The sequence below is a fragment of the Leguminivora glycinivorella genome, chromosome 6 (genome assembly GCF_023078275.1).
Source record: "Leguminivora glycinivorella isolate SPB_JAAS2020 chromosome 6, LegGlyc_1.1, whole genome shotgun sequence".
In the NCBI taxonomy this organism is placed as follows: Eukaryota; Metazoa; Arthropoda; class Insecta; order Lepidoptera; family Tortricidae; genus Leguminivora; species Leguminivora glycinivorella.
This window is the reverse complement of record NC_062976.1, coordinates 2,634,480-2,654,220: the sequence shown is the minus strand read 5'-3', so window position 1 is coordinate 2,654,220 and position 19,741 is coordinate 2,634,480. Positions and strand designations below refer to the sequence as shown.

The 19,741-nt window shown below is 37.6% G+C and overlaps 1 protein-coding gene across 3 annotated transcripts in view; it reads right to left on the bottom strand.

Annotated features, from left to right (window-relative positions):
• Positions 1–400: 400 nt before the first annotated feature.
• Positions 401–19,741, bottom strand: part of LOC125226889 (ras-related protein Rab-5B) — a 54,221-nt gene continuing 34,880 nt past the window's right edge. For all 3 annotated transcript variants that reach the window (XM_048131053.1, XM_048131051.1, XM_048131052.1), the window contains 3 exons: positions 2,460–2,676; positions 2,085–2,200; positions 401–1,178 (listed from right to left, as the gene is read on the bottom strand). In XM_048131053.1, coding sequence (XP_047987010.1) covers positions 2,097–2,200; positions 2,460–2,676 — 321 coding nt within the window. In that variant the 3' untranslated portion in view covers positions 401–1,178; positions 2,085–2,096. The remainder of the gene's footprint in view (positions 1,179–2,084; positions 2,201–2,459; positions 2,677–19,741) is intronic.

Here is a 19,741-nt window from a genome sequence, read left to right as displayed (position 1 = left end):
AACGTGTAATATTTTTGTATAAATTAAATTGAATAAATAGTATTCGTTTTCATTCGTCTTGGTTATAAGTATATTTTTGGAAATAAATTCATTAATGATTTTTATATAGTCGAGAATCCAGCTCAACAAGGAAAAATACTTTGATTTTTGTAATAATCATATGATTTAGCATAAAATCTTTGCCAATTTGAGTGAATGGTTTCTTTTGACACGAGAACGAATGATTGAATGAAGTGAGCGAACGAATGTAAATGCACCTTCACCACAATTTGGACGATGGAGCGTCCCTCGGCCGGAGAGTAAAATGAAAATGTGTACAAATAAAGTGGTTAAAATATAATAAGTGAAGTTTGAGAACCGTGAAGCTTTCTAACCAAGTATTTAACTGTTAAATTGTAGATTAGACTAAAACGAGCGCGGGCGGCGCGCTTACGGACAAAAGGGGGTTTGTTACCCTATAGGGTAAACGTTTTAATATATTAAATATCTGTAACTACGAGTTATTAACATGTGTATCTCCACAAGATCGGCGATATACCTAACTTTCAAGTATTTGTTTATACGTCAATGACATTCAGATACCAAAAATCCTAACCTAAGTACCCCGAATTAATTACATTATCTATGTGTACACGGTCTATGGGCCTATTTACACGGGACGCGACCTCGCATGCGATTTTTTCTACATTGCGGACTGTTGAAGTTACTTACTAATCAAATATCGCACTGTAATTAAATTAGTGCCAAAGTATAATAAAGAGTACTTATCGTACAGTATGGCCACTCCCTGCTTCCCTCTGAAAGTGCCGCCCACCCGCTCTCGGTTAACTCACAGTTACCGCCTGTCAATAACGTGATCAGTCGATCTGTCTCATCTCACTCATACAAGCAAGTTACACGTTTACCTACACGAGCTTAGACTGTGTGCGTAGGAACGCGCGTCTTTCATATATTTGACCGGCATTGTCCGAGGTGTGGTAGTGGCGTGTAAATAGGCCTAAAGTCGGGCATTCTGTACATTCCCGCAGTCGCGCCGCCCGCGCCGTGCCGGCTACGTCCGCCTAAAACATGAACCAAATTAAATATATCTTTATTAATTACATCTCGTACGTGTATATGCTAGCGCGCCGCCGCGCGGATCATGCGCCGAGCGCGCCCGACCAGGGTAGCGAATTTATCTGGAAATTCAAAAAAATATATTTAAATCGGTTAAAGATGAATCTAAATTATTTTATTACTGATATGGTGTACAAAAAAACACGTATTAATTTAGGTTACACTTGTAATGTAAGATGTGTGTAAGGTAGTAGAGTAACCCCCTAATTCATAAACGTGCTCTAAAATTATCAAGCCGATTAAGTTCGTTTGTCCCTTTCCGACGTATTGGTGCGATAGAAAAGAACAAACGCACTTTAAATCGGCTTGATAACTTTAGAGCACGTTTATGAATAAGGGGGTAAATGGATGAGAAGAGCGCAATACCAGTTGCCGTGGAGATTCACTCTTTTGTGAGTGTGTGTCCGTGCGCGTACAGTGAGCTACAAAATTGCATGGAGAAATTATGAATGAAGTCATTGATTAATTCGCCATGCACTTTTACAGCTCACGGTACCCGTTCCGTGTATCACTTGTGGTGACTTGCACACCGTCACTTTCTGCCTGTGTACCAGACCGCTACTTCACGTATTTGATGTTGTATGACGTGTCTACCTGTGTGTGCGTGTTTACCTGCTCCGTGTATCACGTGCAGTACCTTGGACACCGTTATCCGGCCGCTTCCTTCTTTACTCATTTGTGTTTGTGTGCGAACATGCTGTGTAACGTTCCTATGTTTCTGATGCATGCAACTGCGTCGAAATATCGGGAGCTCGACAAAAATCAAAAAGGTAATCACGGTCTATATCCCGGTCAATATAAGTCTAATGAAAATAACCGTGAATCATAGTCTGTATCACCGTCGATGGCACACCGTTTCCTTCTGCCTGTGTAACAGGCCGCACTCTTCTCTGCGTATTTGTATCTGTGTGTGTACCGTGTAGTGTAACGTGGCTATCACTCTACTCTGCGTGTATATGTGTGCATACCTGCCCCGTGTATCACTTGCAGCAGGAGCCGGCGCGCGGCTGCTCGCCGTCGTTGAGGCGCCGCGCGCCGCCCGCCGCCGCGCCGCCGCCGCCTTCGCTCTTTGGTAACTTGTTCGCTGCGACATACGACACACGTTAGCACTATGGCCCATGACCACTCTCTTTATGTTTATAGCCTTTCATCTGTGGCTAGCAAACGCTTGTCAAAAATGTGTCATTCAAAAGTTACATAAGAATTTCACAATAACAGACGCCCTTATTCGGGTCTCGTCAAACGAAAGAATAAATACCTCAACGATCGATAAAAATACACAATGCTTAAAAATGTTGGATTGGACGCTTAACGTTAGTAAATAAATAAATAAATAAACTTACCGATCGCTAGGAATATGTCGTTGACGTTCATAGCTGTCTTGGCGCTGGTCTCCATGAAGAGGAGTCCGTTCTCGTCGGCGTAGGCCTGGGCCTCCTCAAACTCGACCATGCGCTTGGCGGCGAGGTCGCTCTTGTTGCCGGCGAGCGCGATCACTATCGACGGCGACGCCTGCCGCTGGAGCTCCTTCACCCAGTTGCGGGCGCGGCCGAATGTGTCCTGGAATTAAATAGTATTTTATACAATCGTGATATAATACAAACCTTTTCAGTCGAGTATCATGTTTAGCCACGAAGCTTGCTGAGTGGCCTAATAGTACGGTACGAGAGTTGTTCAGTCAAACACATAAAATCTGTAAACGATCAGGGAACGGAATACATTTTTACACCGGCATTTTTTGATTCCTTTCGTTTATTCAATTTGTTTTTCATCATGCAGAAACGCGAGCGATACTACATATTTTTTAAATCAAAGGAAAAAATTCACACCTCCGACAGGACTCGAACCTGCGACCTGCGGTTTTTTTGCGGCAAGTTAACTAAGTTGGTCATAGCGACGGCTTCGTCAAAGCCGCAGGTCGCAGGTTCGAGTCCTGCCGGAGGTGTGAAATTTATCCATTTTCCTTAAATTTAAAAATGACCTTGGTTTATTATTTTGTTTTAATTCGCACAATCTGATAAGTCATCCATGTTGCCTAAATACATAAGTACCTACGAGTATTAAAATGTTTTCACATTATCCAATTCGGATATCGGTGTAGGAAGGATATCAAAGGCAAAAATTAAAGGTGCCTATATCATAAAATACATACATACAATTACATACAATTACGCCTGTTTCCCAGAGCGGTAGACAGAGATCATGGATTTCCATTTACTACGATCCTGACAAACCACTTTCGCTTCACACACTTTCATAACGTTTCTCATACACGCTCGTCGGCTATATCATAAAATGTATAAAGGATATCGGTCCTATATCCGATATCGGATTGTCTGACCGAAATTTTGAAAAATACGAGCCCTGCCGATGGCTGTGCATTTTTCTTGCTACTAATTATCTAGACACTTCATTGTTATCTAACTCCAGTGGAAACTGGAAACCTATAAACATTTTCAACCATCTAATATTACTCGAGAATACTTACTTAAATCGCGACGCCTGCCGAAACTGAGTTAACCTATTAACATTTTTTCATCACCATGAAAAAATATGTAAATAGATGTAAAAAAGTTAAGTACAAAGGATATTCCCTTGGGAGAACGATTAACAACTCACGCTCCGCCTGCGTGCAATAGCACATTTAAAGTGCGGGTGTGATGAAAACGATATTAGTAAGTATAACAGCTAAAGAGCAACAATGTCAGTTATTTTTTGTCTATTTCAGCTGTTCACGGCATCGTACTCTGACCATTTGTAACCCTTATTGTAACGAGCTAAAGTCTACATCGGTCAGTGTAGTGAAGCATGCAAGGTCGCGGCTCGCATGTGGCCGGCCTATAGCCATCTAATTAAACATTCAGTAAAGAGGATTCCCATCAATACTATAATAACTGCTAATAGAATTGCTAAGCTCTTACAATGATCGATTCAATCAAGTTGAAAATGCAGGAAAGAAACTTAACTTGCTTTATGTAGGTATGTCTGTCCTAATATACAGGGTGTATTTTGACAGCGGGTCAGTAAGGGCAGCTATGAGATGCCGTAGTCCTACGTGAAAATGGTCTAAGGGGACCATCCATCGATTTCAAATTGATGAAAAATGGCATTTTTGACAAACTTTTTTTTGACGCCAATCGATCCCATTCCTATCCAGGATCAAAAGTTTGTATGAGACCAAAAAAAAATTCCGGTTAGAAAAGTCACAAATCGCGAAAAACTTTTCCCATACAATTTGTATGAAAATTTTTTTTCTACATGGTGTTTTTATGATGCCAATCGATTCTATTCCTATTCAGTATCGATAGTTAATGGGATCGATTGGCGTCAAAAAAAAAAGTTTGTCAAAAATGTCCTTTTCTCGCTCCCTGTACGTTTTTTCCAAAATCTGTAAAAATGCCATTTTTCATCAATTTGAAATCGATGGATGGTCCCCCTACGGCATATCATAGCTGCCCTTACTGACCAGCTATCAAAATACATCCTGTATAGGTACATTCCTTTTTACTACGTACTACCCAATAAACATCTACGATATAACGGTTTATCTAAAATTATCACTCATTACACATGTCATGCACTTGTAATCAGTCTTGTAATAATAGCACCTGTGTACTAACAAATGCACCTTTATCTAGGCGAAGTTATACAACCTGCACCGCGGCGGTAGGTCTCAAGGTCGCCTGCTCAAATTTATGAGGACTCCGTGCGAATGCTAACGTCGCGGTCTCACGGTACAATGTCTGGACTGCAACTACGTAGCTATTCATTTAGAAACACTCAAGGTCAGTAAGTTTGGGAACACTTTTATGAGGCAAAGAGCAAAGAAAAACAGTTGAGATGTTTAGAGCAAAATAATGTTCTAGAAAAAGAGGTACGACTAAAATACTTTTATAACAGAACTGTAGGATAGTTTACAGATAAGTTCGGCCTGGTTTGGCAGCTGTTAAACTAGTGCCACTGAAAACGTCATTGTCATGGGAATTTGTAAATTTACATATGTATATGCGGAGTTAGTTTCGACCAATACAGAACCCCTGGCAACGCCGCCCATAATAAGCGATTGTGCCTAAAATTATACAGCCGGACATAAAACTCGGTGATAAAAACAATAAATTCGCATGCAGATGATAACGGACAGCGTCGAGCAAAAAGCAACATTGAGGTCACTGAATAGAAAATATTATTTTAGCCAAAGATTCGGAGAGCCTTGAAAAACGTATTATAGTTGGCATGGTGGATTGAGAACGTGGGAACGGACATCCACCAACGCTGGATGATGCCAGGGATTAACACAGGCGCCTATATTAGGACAGCAGCTGAACGCTACCATCTCTCCTTATTTTTAAAATGGCAGTGGACCACACGAGAAGAAGTAGACGCAACGCCCAACTGTAACACGGCCTCGCGCAGGTATGAGACCCGTAGCGCGCGCGCTGGAAAGCTGCCCTGCGTGTCACATAGACTCGCTAAGTCAAGGAAACTCACACACGTCATGGGTCGCAAGATCTATAATAACCTCCCGAATGCAATAATCGCTACACCTAATATAGCAACATTTAAAACCAAACTGAAAAATTGGCTTATAGAGCAGACGTTCTATGATTATAGGGAATTCTTTCTTTACAATAATAGTTCCTAGTCTTGTACTAATAATTTTTATTTATTACGATTGTATTTGAAATATTGACATGTAATTTATTTATTACCAATAAAATGATTATGATTATGATTATGCAGTAAACCCTGCGTAATGAAGAGCTCTGGGACCCATTTCTCAAAAGGTACAAGCCTTGTATTACAAGTGCGTTTCCATGACAACCCATACGATTTGACAGTTCGCGCACTTGTAATACAAGGCTTGTACCTTTCGAGAAACGGGCCCCTGCAATGGTGCCCAAAATAACGACCTCATGTGGTCTAGACCCTCAGCCATGAGGAACCTAGGAAGATTCTTCAATCTTCTGCCATAGTCTTTTGTCAGGTTAGAATGCATTTTACTAAGCGTTAGAGTTCAAATAAGAATAAGGAAAGGTTTTCTGACAATCAGGGTGCGTGCTGATCGTGTGTGCGTAATACGCTCTGTTGGGAATGAAACGGATGATATAGGATGTGTTATTATCTGTAGCACTAATGGAAGAGTGATTGATACAAATAGACAAGTGTTCGCTACTAAATGAACGAAGGATTGTCATCTTCGCTGCGCTCCCAAACGTGTTTCCCCGTCTAGGGAATCCCCATGTCCAAGGCTGTATGATGACATACGACAATTATTTTCATTTGACTTCATTGGTGTTTTACGTTTAATCCATACTAATATTATAAATGGGAAAGTGTGTGTGTCTGTTTGTCCGTCTTTCACGGCAAAACGGAGCTACGGATTGACGTGATTTTTTAAGTGAAGATAGTTGAAGAGATGAAGTGACATAGGCTACTTTTTGTCTCCATTTAACCCCCCACTTCCCTAAAATGAGTGGTGGAAGTTTGTATAGAGCATTCCGCAATTTTCGAATTTAACGCGTGCGAAGCCGCGGGCAAAGTTTCAAGTTTCAAGTTTCAATTTGTTTATTGCACTCATGTTAGTATACAGTTCTTAAGATTATTACAGTTCCACATGAACCCTGTAAGGGCATAGCAACAATGTTTTCTTACTTAATTCTAACTTAGAATAAGATAACATGCATTACTGGCATAAGCCAATTTGTATGGATTGGTGTATGGGTTTTTCTTTAGCCTGTCTGTGCCGATAAAATTATTCGTCTACACTGTTTGTGTCACCAAAGAATTCTTTTAATGTGTAATACGCTTTATTTATGAGGTAAGTTTTTAATGCGTTTTTAAAGTTATTATAATTATTTATTTCTTTTATTTCGTTTGGGATATTATTGTATATTTTTATTGGCATACCAAGAGGGCCTTTATGGATCATCTGTAGAGTAGAGTTTGGGGTGGCTAATCTGGTTTTAGGCCGTAAATGAGCCGGCCGCGAGTATTCGGGGAAGAGGTTTCTATTATTCCTTACCAAAAGGCATGCTTCTAATATGTACATGGAGACTAGGGTGAGAATTTTTAATTCTATGAAGTACGGTTTACAGCTATCCAATTGATGAGTATTTACAAGAACTCTAATACAGTGTTTTTGTAATAAAAAAAGATTATTCATATTTGGACTATTTCCCCACAGTATGATTCCGTATTGTAGCCAAGAGTGAGCATAGGCGTAGTATGCATTTGTGGCTATTTTTATGTCAGTACATTTTTTAGGTTGTATAATCCATATATGAAGCTACTTAATTTGCTGCTTATTTTATTAATGTGATCTTTCCAGTTAAGGGCTGAGTCCACGTTAATACCCAAAAATGTAGTTGATGATATTGATTCTATTTTGTTATTTTTATAAGAGTAATCAATGTCTAGAGTCTGTTTTTGAGAAGGCTTAAATTGGATGATTTTTGTTTTTTCGAAATTGACTTCTAGGTTGTGGTCACTGAGCCATGCTACAACTTCTTCTAGGGTCGAGTCTAATTCACTGTTCAGGTTTTGTTCGCTTTCGCACGATATGACAAAAGAAATATCGTCAGCAAACAAGGTACATGGGCTTTTTATTATCTTGGGTAAATCGTTAATGTAGATTAGAAATAAAATGCAACCGAGTACACTCCCCTGGGGTATCGATTGTTTTACTTTTGATATTTGTGATTTGACATTGTATATTGTGTCAGTATCGAAGTTGTGATGCTCTATTTCGACATACTGTACGCGGTTTGTGAGGTAGGACGAAAACCAGTCATGAGCATTCCCTCTTATTCCTATATCTTTTAGTTTTTTTAGTAGTATGTTGTACATAACTCGGTCGTAAGCCTTACTCATATCTAGTAGAACGCCTATAGCGTATTTTCTTTCATTTATTATACTTAGTACTTCTCGAACAAATTTGTACACTGCAAGAGTAGTTGATCTTCTCTCGCGGAAGCCGTATTGAGCGTCGTCAAAGATGGCAAATTTTTCGCAAAAGGAGTAAAGTCGCCTTGACATCGCGGTTTCAAATATTTTTGAAAAAGTCGATAAAAGCGCAATTGGTCTATAATTATTACAGTCGCTTTTGTTGCCCTTTTTGTATACTGGTTTTATTACCGAAACTTTCAACGCATCTGGGACGACACCTTCCGCGAATGATTGGTTTATTAGTAGTGCTAGGGGTACTGACAGCACATCTGCACATTGTCTTACTAAGTGCGGTGGTATCTCATCATATCCGTAGCTTCGTTTGTTTTTTAAGTTTTTGATTATATTTTTTACTTCAATTTCTGATACGGGACTTAAGTACATTGAGTTTTTGATTCGCGATATTGCAGGTCTACCCGTCGGGGATGCTGCTGCCGTTTGATTTCCGACTGATAAGAAAAAGCTATTGAAAGTGTTAACAATTATTTCAGGATCGTCTATGATTGTACTATTTGTTTTCAGTTTGATATTCTGTCGTTTTTTATTATTTAATTTATTTGTTTCCTTTTTTACTATGTACCACATTGATTTTATTATGTTGTCTGATTTTTTAATCTTTTCTATATTATGTAGCCGTTTAGAGGTTATAACAACTTTTTTTAATGTTTTTTCATATGCTTTATAGTGTTTGTTCAAAATCTCGTTATTGGTTTGGGATACAAATACTTTAAGCATTCTTTTATGTTTGCACGATTGTCTAATACCCTTTGTCAGCCATGTATTTTTAGATTTTGTTTTTATTTTAAATTTGACTTTAGGTATACATTTGTTCAATATATTATTGATAACATTTTGGAATTGATTATAATTATCACTGACCGTTCTTTCTTGGGCAATAATGCTATTAAAATCAATTTGAGTTAATTCTGCCTTAAATTTTGAGCAATTTTTATCATTATATAGCCTTTTCATAATATTCCAAGTACTAGGTGTGTCGAATGAAACAGACGGAGAGCTTATTGATATACCTTTGTGATCTGATAAGCCATAATCGCGTACTAGGATATGAAAATTTTCACGATGGTAATTTTTAAAAATAAGGTCTATACATGTAGAGCTAGTATCTGTTATTCTAGTGTACTCTTTAACGTTTTGGTGAAAATTGAATGATTTCATTAAATTTATTAGTGTTATTGAACATTTCGTTTCCTGTAAGATGTTTACGTTAAAATCTCCACCAATGATAACATCTTTTTTGTTATATCTTTGCTGTATACATTGCATTAATTTTGTCAATAGTTCAAAAAATAAGTCTGGCAGTCTTTTACTATCTGGCCAGTATATGTTAATCAATATTAAATTTAATTTACTAATCTCTACAGCACAGATTTCAAATAAATATTCCACTGACATAGCTGTAATATCGCTACATTCCGTGTATTCAAGGCCATGCTTCAGTAGTATGCACACTCCTCCACCTTCTCTGCTGGGACGACAATATGAAGAAGCTAGGGTATAACCTTCGATTTTTAATAGATCGAGTTTGGAAGTAGTTATCCAGGTTTCTGTTAGACATATTGCATGTATATTATAGTCTTCTTCTGTGGCTGCCTCTATCAAATGTGTCTTGTTTTTTATACTACGTATATTTTGGTAAAGTGCGTTAAATTTATTCTCGAAAGGAATTTGTCGATGTCCCCGGTAGACTATGCGGTCTCTGTGTGTTTAGGGTGTGTGGTCTCAGTTTACTTGCCGTTGTTGGTGGGTGCTGTTCTTCTTTCCTGATGTCCGTTTCTCCCTCCAGTAGTTTATCGGCCGCACTACTTTCGGGTTTTGCTACGTCACTTGTTTTCACATCCTGTTTCTTCTTAGTGAGTTTGTTAATTGTAGCTTCAGGCATGTTCATGGGTTGAACACTATGGCTCACACTTTGCTGAGTTGGGGTGAATTCCTTGCCATTTATATACAATCTGTTTCTTCTGATAATTGCGTGATGTCCTTCGAGGCGTGCTTTAGCGAGTTCACTTTTTAAAAGTTTCCTATGTTCCAGTGATTTTCCGTCTAGGAATGGTGAGATGGCGTATCCCGTGTTCTTAAAGCAATGGGCGTTGTCGAGTAGGTACGTTGTCATTCGTTTGCTAAGAAGCTCTATTTGCAAAGGGCGACGGTATCCTCTTCTTCCTATGCGTGATAATCCCTCTATAAATCCGTTTATGTTTATGTTCAAAATGCCATAGAATATATTATCGATACGATGACACAATTCAGCTTCAGTTTCGTATTCATATTCCTCTAATCCAAATAATACAATTTTTTTTGTGCTCTCATTGGTGACTTTAGACTCCGGGTTTTCTAATGTTCTTTTTAACTCTTTGAGCTCCGTTTGTAGTTCCTGGTTTTTCCTTTGAAGCATTTGTATAACTGAATTTGTTTTATCAAGCTCTGCTTTGAAATCTTTTTGGTGCGTAGTTAAGGTATTTATTTTCATTGTGGTATCTTTGTTTAGTTCCTGTACTATATTTGTTATTTCTGTGCGTAAGGTTTTATTAATTTCTCTAGTAAGAGCTGCATTATTTTTCTCTAGCTTGGAATCTAGTAGTATACTTATCTCTTCTAAGGTGATAGGACGGGGCTCTAACGCGGTAGGGGTCAAAGTAGAAAAACTTGTCTGTGTATTGTTGTTTTTGGCTTCCTCGATATCTGTAATAGAGTTCTCCCCCTGGTTTAAAAGTTCATCAACGGACATTGTGGTATCGTTTAGTTCGGGAGGCATTTTAGTGCGTACAGGTGTACTATCACCGATTTTTCTGCGCGTGATACCACTATTGCAAGTGGGGCATCTCCAAGAGCGTTTTAGTTCGGTCGAGTGTTCCCTGTAATAAGCGGATGTCATTTGCACGCATCGATGATGGTAAGGTTCGTTGCAGGCTATGCATACTAGCATTTCGATATGATGAACTGGTTCGTGGCAGTACAGGCAAATCATTTTCCAGTAGTAAGGATTTTGCGTAGATAGGAACGTATTTTTCTAGTGTGAAATTCTTGATGTTTCTGAACGCCCTTCTTATAAGTGACAGGTGGCAAACGTCAAAATGTGTCAGTTCAGTTTGCAATGTCAGTGAATCGACTGTACGATGTACCTTTTAGTTTTTGATAATTTAACTCAAAACTACTTCGTTAGTTTAAAATATCTTTGTGTGAGTGTATTTACCGTTAGTTAGTCTTTCCGGCCATATCAGATTTTATGTAAATTTAGCAGCAACCAGCTCACCAAAGTTGTCACAAGTAATTCCCGGCGTGCATTATGGACGTGTCGCTTTTCTGCTGCGGTTTAAATGTATTTTCTTGAAGGATTTCCCGTAAATTTGCTGATTTAATTGCTCAGGTTAGCGATACAATGTTTACATTTCAAACGTCACTCACACACTAAAAAGCTAGTTAATTTTTTTTTTTTAAACACAACTTAACTAGTACACACTAAAGTCATCTTAATGCCAGCATTGAAAAATCTGATATAATGTAAACTACTGTATTATTGTGTCAGACCCTTTTGCGTTTTCTGCTAAACTGAGACAATAGTACATTACGATACAAGTGCGTAAAAAAAGGAAGTTCGAAACGAGTGGCGATAAATTAAAACACGACCGAAGGGAGGGCCATCTGTACTGAAAAACGTCGTACGATACACGTGCGAAAAGGAAATTGGTAACTCGTGTCGATTTAAAACACTCCCTTCGGTCGTGTTTTAATTTATCGCCACTCGTTTCGAACTTCCTTTTTTACGCACTTGTATCGTAATGTACTATTTTTTTTATGTTTTACCATTTATAATCACATTGCAATATTTCAACTTTTTCTTGTATAACGTCCACCTGTCTTTTCACGACTGCGTGACGTATGCGTGATACCCTTGAACCTGCGAAGACTTACAAGCGGGCCGTCGATACTCGTGGGCGGCGGTGCGACAAACATACGACAACACTGCGACGCGACCTGCCACAGCACAGGTGACGTATGAAATCAATATTCTAGAACACTAGTATCTGTGAATCTTGGGAATCTCTTGAGATATGTTAGACAGGTAATTCTTGAGCATCACACAATTGATGGAAATTATCTTTATCTTTCTCTATGCATGCCTGGGAATTCGTCTGCGTATCAGACATTTAATAAAAACTATTGGCCACAAGGACCGTAAACCGCACCCACCTCTCTAAATATAGGTATTCCACATTTTTAATCCCCATCGTGAACTGCAGAACAAAAATGATGTTTTTATCCAGGTTATAAGAAATATGAAGTTCCTCAGTCCTCAGTACAAAATTTCATCGTACTGCGGTCAGCTGTTTGGCAAATATGGCAAAAATGATAACATTTATAGATTATGTTCTGATTCTGATGCACTAATCGCTAACGAGCATGTCATGAACTTTCCTGCATGTGCTGCTAAGACACAAGACAATGGTATTTTTTTCAATAGGTGGCAAATTTATTTCCCGAAGCTATTTTGAGCAGATAAATGAATGGCCACGTACGTAGCAACATGTGACATGTCATGTGGCGCGCTATCACGTCCAGCGAGATAAACGCATTCCATTGACTGGAGTACAAGTTGGCCGGGAACGATTTACGATCCAGGGCCTACCGCAACCACCGAACTTGTATATTTCTTTCTCACAGTTTTACGCCTGAGAATAATGACCGTAATTTTATCGCGTCCGTGGTAAGCCCCCTCCCTGGTGAGGGTAGAAGAATAGGCGCAATTTTTTTAACTATATTTAGAGAGGGGAGAAGTAGTTTTGAGAAAAAAAATGTCCCAGTTAGAAAGAATCTTGCAACTCGTTACATGAACCTGATCAATATCCGCAAAGTTAGGGCTAACGAAGCGTGCCAAAGATGCAGCGAACAACTTAGCTCAAATACTTAGGAATTACTAAACGAGCAAGCCTGGCTGCTTTTAGAAAAGAAAATTCTACCGAGGATCGGTAAACTATGTAAAAGACCTACGTATCAAATCCGAGAAAAAATCTATATGGAACAGGTAATCAATTAAATTTTCTGTACTTATACTATTGAATTGATATGAGCAGTGATCGGACTTTGGGCGTCAGAGAAAGAGAAATATTCTTACAATTTGCGAATCATTGTTCACGATAGGCCATGTGATTTCTAACAAATAAGACAAATAATATGAAAGGTTCCTTATTTTTTACGCCACACGTGGAATGGTAAATACTAAGTACAGTTATAATCACAAGAGGCTAGTCCACGTGAAGACAGAGTAGAGTACAATCGCAAATAACAATTAACAGCTATCTGATAACGTGACGGTATCGTAGTCCTTGAACACGCGGATACTGAGGTGTTTTTGCCTTTTTGTATTGAAGTAAAATAAGAGGCAATCGATTGAGGAACTGTGTTAGTGTCACAAACTATCCAGGTAGGGTAAAAAATCACCCTTAATTCTATTATCACATGAGAGACCTCCTCCTTTTAAATAAACTTCTAAAAGGGATACGATGTATTGAGATTCTAATTATTTTTGTTCAGAATTTTTACCACGGCTATGATTAGGGTTGCCAACTTTTGTTTAGGGAAATATAGTATTTTATAAAATTCCATCTAAAAATATAGTACACCGAAATAAAATATAGTACGGTACACATAATCGATAACCAAGTCGTAGAGATCGTTCTTTCTGTCCACTCTAAGGGGCTTTTCATCGATTTTTGACAAGTTCTATGTTGCATTGGTTCTCTTATAACTATCGTCGAAAGTTGTATGGCCGAATATAACTTCCCAACTCACGTTTCACGGAATTTTATTCCGCCGAATGTTCATTTCAAACTTAATATTGTTTTATTTGCCAAGCTCACATTTACCAACTTAACATTTGGCCTTTTTTAAAAAAGCAAACTTTCATGTTGTCGAATGTTTTACTTAGCGTAATATATGTATAACTAGTTGTTTATTGTATGTAATGTCCCAAATGTTTTATTGAACACCAACAATATATATGGCGTATTTCAAAAAATATGCAATATTGAGTCTTCTATCACTTTCTAAATTTATTGACAGGCATGCAATTTTTACTTACGTACCTATTAATATTCTTTTAATTTCAATAGTTACCTACTTACTTTTTTTACAAGACCCATATTAAAAAAAATACCCATATTATAAGTACTTATATTTTTTATGAAATTTGACATTGTTTTAAAAACATTTTTAGTTAAATGAAATCTAGACTTTTATAAAAATGCAAAAGCGATTTTAATTTTAAACTAATTAAGGCAAAAATTCTGACCAAAGAACCAGTTTCGGTCCTAAAATAGTTCAACTTTGATGCTAAATATCACAGAATCAATGAGCTGTGAAGTAGGTACCTAATTATGGGATGCTAGTTTGTTTAAAGACGATGCTGTTAATATGCTTTAGAAACTATCGTAATATTCATAATACCAATGGATTCAAATCGAAGCTCATCGGAGTAGAGAATCCCCTTAAGAAATGTCGTTATTTAATATATCATGGAAAAAATACAAATGTTTGCAAACAACAGTGGCTATATACGTAACTGCAATATTTGCAGGTCAGAACGAAATAATAAAATGTACAGTGAAGGTTAAATATCAGTGGCGGCGCGTGAATATATTTGGAAGGCAACACAGAGCAAAAAATAAAAACCGGCCAAGAGCGTGTCGGGCCACGCTCAGTGTAGGGTTCCGTAGTTTTCCGTATTTTTCTCAAAAACTACTGAACCTATCAAGTTCAAAATAATTTTCCTAGAAAGTCTTTATAAAGTTCTACTTTTGTGATTTTTTTCATATTTTTTAAACATATGGTTCAAAAGTTAGAGGGGGGAGGATTATTTCCGAAAATATTAATATTATCAAAAAACGATTTTAATAAACCCTTATTCATATTTAAATACCTATCCAACAGTATATTACACGTTGGGGTTGGAATGAAAAAACATTTTTACCCTTACAAAACATTTTTTTCCTCTTTTTATTTTACCACTTTGTCGGCGTGATTGATATACATATTGGTACCAAATTTCAGCTTTCTAGTGCTAACGGTTACTCAGATTGTCCGCAGACGGACGGACGGACGGACGGACGGACGGACGGACGGACGGACGGACGGACGGACGGACGGACGGACGGACAGACAGACAGACATGGCGAAACTATAAGGGTTCCTAGTTGACTACGGAACCCTAAAAAACGCAACCTACCTTAATATTAGGTACCTTAGGCGCCCATCCAAGTGCATTTATCATACAGTCCGCTATGAAAGCGCTTAAAAAAGCCATCTCTCCGCTTATAACTTATATTTAACTCTGGACGATCACGGCCGATTTCTTTATTTCGAATGTTTGCGTCGAAAAACGTGTTGATTCATTTAGTAAGTAATCTATTATACAACAGTCAAAATGAATTAACGCTGCCATTACTAAACAAACCAAAGAAAGTCCTAACTATCTCTTAAAAACAGGTAGTATCTAACCTTGAAACTCTGGCTTGCACTGTCACTAAAACACGACACCGAAACACTCCAAATCATTTAAATTTCACTGATATATTGCACGTAATGAGCAAGTTAATAAACAAACTGAGAGAATAACACAAAACATTTGAAAGCACACGAAACCTCGGTAACAAGCGGGACGCAAGTGTTGCAGTGATATTATTCCATTTTCACCCACGAATTTAAAAACCTTTTCATACAACCAAAGTATATCGGATGAAGAAACGTTCATTATCACATTACTAAACTTAAATTAAATAAGATTCTCGGTTTTTTAATAGAAACTATCAATATTTAAAGGCTTTTATTTAAAATAAATATATGTGCGATAACAAAACACAATAAAATTTTACCCATTAATACATTTATAATTTTAGTATGGCAATATTTAGCATGCAATTATTACACTGTGATATCAATCTTATTTGTTTCACTCGAAGCTTTAAATTCAAATGAACAAGTGCGAGCCATCGAATGTTGTGCGCTTGGCTGTTTATGTGTTCGCAAATGGCCGTCACCCTTCTCTTTCATCTCAATCCTGCTATGAGTAGAGTAAAAGAGATAGTTGCGCCCAAATTACGACATAGGAGTTCGCGATAGGCAACACTCACACGCGCGGACTTTGTGAATGTGTATGTTTTCAAATATAAACCTTATAACACATTGTTTACGGTTTGTATTCAAATGAATAACTCGATAAGAAGCCGAGTTGCTTTGGAGTTTAGTTGAGCGGGCTGTTTTTATCAGCGTGTGCGTGATTTTTGTATCTGTGTGGAGTGACCATGAATGAATATGAAAGCTTAGGCATAAGTAGCTTCACTTTGCGTTCGCGCGCCCGATAATTTTAGGTACATATTTGAATTTAAGCAAATGGTGTTATTATTTGTGAGGCAATACGTAATGTTTTAATTATAACTATTATAAGTATATTTTTTTATTTCAATGGTGGTTTGTAACTTTGGTATTTGTTGCGGAACATCTAGGGCAACTCGGTGGGAATTGGATTGTATGAGCGCGCCGCCACTGTTAAATATGAATAAAAGCGCGAGCGGAGCGAGCGCGAAATTTTTTTCATTATCATAACGCCGCTCCTGGCGGTTTTACCCTAGTGTAAATTCGCCACTGGCATGGACCCCAAAAATATAGTACTTTTGCGTACTATATATGTTTCATATAGAATATAGTACGCTGGGCCAAAATATAGTACAGTACTATATTATATAGCACGGTTGGCAACCCTAGCTATGATATTTATTTTTGATCATTCCATTTTTTAATGCGCATAAAGACAAATCTCATCATCGTTTCGATACTGCCCTTAGATATCACCAAAACAAGTAACAGGTCTGCAAAGAGGTATACTTTTACAAGCTTAAAACGAATGTTTTATGCACTGTGTTTAGCTCAAAAACGGCTAGGGGATTTTCAAAAACAATTCCTAAAAGTGCTGTAACAACTTCCTAATTCGTTGCTCGCATAGCGACAATTGGCTAATATCAGAGTTCAGACAGTATACCTATTAGTATATGTAGACACAGATGAGACTCAGGAGATGAGTAATAAGTTCAGTTTATCGACGAAAGGTCATCTTTTGTTGGTGTTCCCTAGCCTTGCTGGTGGCCTTGGTATGAATAAGCTTACGCAAATTACATAACAGCTATTTTTAGTTATTTTATTGGACTACAAGAATGACAATAATTATAAATATAACGCTTATAGAGCGCATTGCCTCAGATGAAGCCACTAGATCATGATCACATCAGCAGGGTTAGCACATGATTGCCGCGAGAGTATGTCGCCGCGAATTAGACTACCCGTCCTTATGTCATTAAGGCTGCTTTCAAAAAAAAACGTCAAAAGAATGTAAAATTGATAGTTTTAGTCGGTGAAATACTACACTTTCCGTTATCCAATAGATTTGTTTAATTCAAGTTCCAGTTAGAGCATCTTATTATCTTGATTTTTATAAGACTGGATTTTTGAAAACTAACTCACTAAATTAATTATGAATTTTTCTCTAATGCACGTTTAGAAAAACGCACGTATAGAGCTGAATCAGTCGATCTTATTTGTAAAATTTGGACAATTTTGAATATTAAAACGGGTAAATTTATAATTCGTATATCCTGTACCACAATCATTTCAGACTAGATTTTTATTTTAAGTTTTTGAAAAAGAGTAAACTAGCCTAAGGCGAATTCAATTTTTTTCAGAAATTACCTAAAATTAAGTGACAATTTCTTTGAAAATCTACATCACATCGAAGTAAGTTTTGTACTAAATTAATCTGCAACGTTTACTTAAATTGCTGTTATGCCTTAGGGATTATAAATTGCTATTATTGATTTTTGCCAATTTTTTGAAAACGAGCCTTCACCGGTACAATTATTACCACTTTTGGACATTTTCTCATATTTTGTTAGACCAAGTAGAAAAAGTCCTATAATGTGATATATATTTATAAACTACTCGCAAAGCCCTTTAATTTGATACCACACACGGTATGATCGAGCGCTCGGTTGCGATTTCACTATTTTTAACACGAAAGCCCTCTTAATACAGTTAGAAGAAGACGTGTCATCTTTCTTGTGGCGACATACTCTCGCGGCCATCATGTGCTAGGCCTACTGATCATGGTGATCATATAGCTTGCATTCTGCTGATATGATCATTAGTTTAGCAATCCCCAAAAAGTTAGTACGTTTGGATCATGTCTCTAATATCTATTGATAAAAATTAGGCTAATAGAGACTATGATGCTGAGCAAGAATACCAGATTTTTATTCGAACAAAAAAGGAAAGTTTCATACAAAGTACCTGGGACATTTTGGGAAACCTAGTGGATCTTGCTCAGCATCATGGACTCTTAAAAACTTTTTAACAAAAAATAAAACCGCCTTCAAAAATAAGCGCGTTACAAAACACGGAGAAACTAAAAAATAATAAACCTTTGAATTCAGATTTCTTATCGGATTGCAATAATCTAAGCACAGGGTGTCCACTACTAAACCCAAAAAAAATTCCCTGACTTTTCCCTGACTTTCCATGACCATTTAAGAAAATTTCCCTGACCAAATTTTCATTCTATGATGACATTTTTACCACTTTTGGTCAGGGTTGTGAAAAAACAGTTTTTTTGTTCTGTCTTGAAAAAAAAAACCTGAAAAAAGCAGTTTTTTTTAGAAAAACGAAACCCTTATAGGATCACTAGTGCGTCTGTCTGTCTGTCTGTCACAGTTTTTTTCTGGAATATGTTTGTTTTCTCACGTACGTAAAGTACGAAATATTAAAATTTGCAAGGTAGTTCATACTTTTATACCTACGGTTTTTTTTTTACTTTTATGTTAACTATTAAACTTTAATTTCTGGTTTTATAAAACTAACATTAACGAAATCTGTAGTTGGTAGTTATCGCCATTTACTTTTGGCTATACAGTGTCGGCCCGTGCACTCTATCAGGGTAGAGCGAGATTGAGTTTCGGCGCCCTTGGATATGGTATGGTAGACAAAAAAAATCGCGAGCGCAGCGAGCGCGAAATTTTTTACCCTTTTATACGTCCCTGGGGCTGATAGTAGTTATTACGTACAGTGAGCTGCAAAATTGCATGGAGAAAGTATAAATGAACCCATTGATAAATTCCCCATGCACTTCTGCAGCTGATAGCACATAACATAGCAAACAAAATGGAGTACCAGAGCGAGCAGGAGAGCAGGAATACAGGCTTGAAATGAAAATGAGATTTCGAGCGTAGTGAGCGCGAAGTATTGACAAAGAATTAAAATATGACCTATGTAAAAGTAGTAAACGCGAGCGAAGCGAGCGCGAAATTTTTTGTCTGTTGTCAGAGTCGGGATGCCCATTTAGGTGTTTTGCCACGACATGCCTTTAGGTTTCAAAGTGATTCTTATTGTCAGGCTTATTATCCTCCTATGCTCCTTTGACTCATACAAAATTGCGTCTCTATGTGACGTTTTGCGCCATTGGCTTTATGAGGAACTCCGCTTTGGGTTGTCGGCTGATAGATACTTAGAATTTGGACAGCGACGTAACTTTGTCGTTTTCACGTCGCCCATTATGAATGTTGTACGAATATATATAAATAAATTAAGGTCAGCTAGAGCATGAAGATATCCCTCATTAGTAATC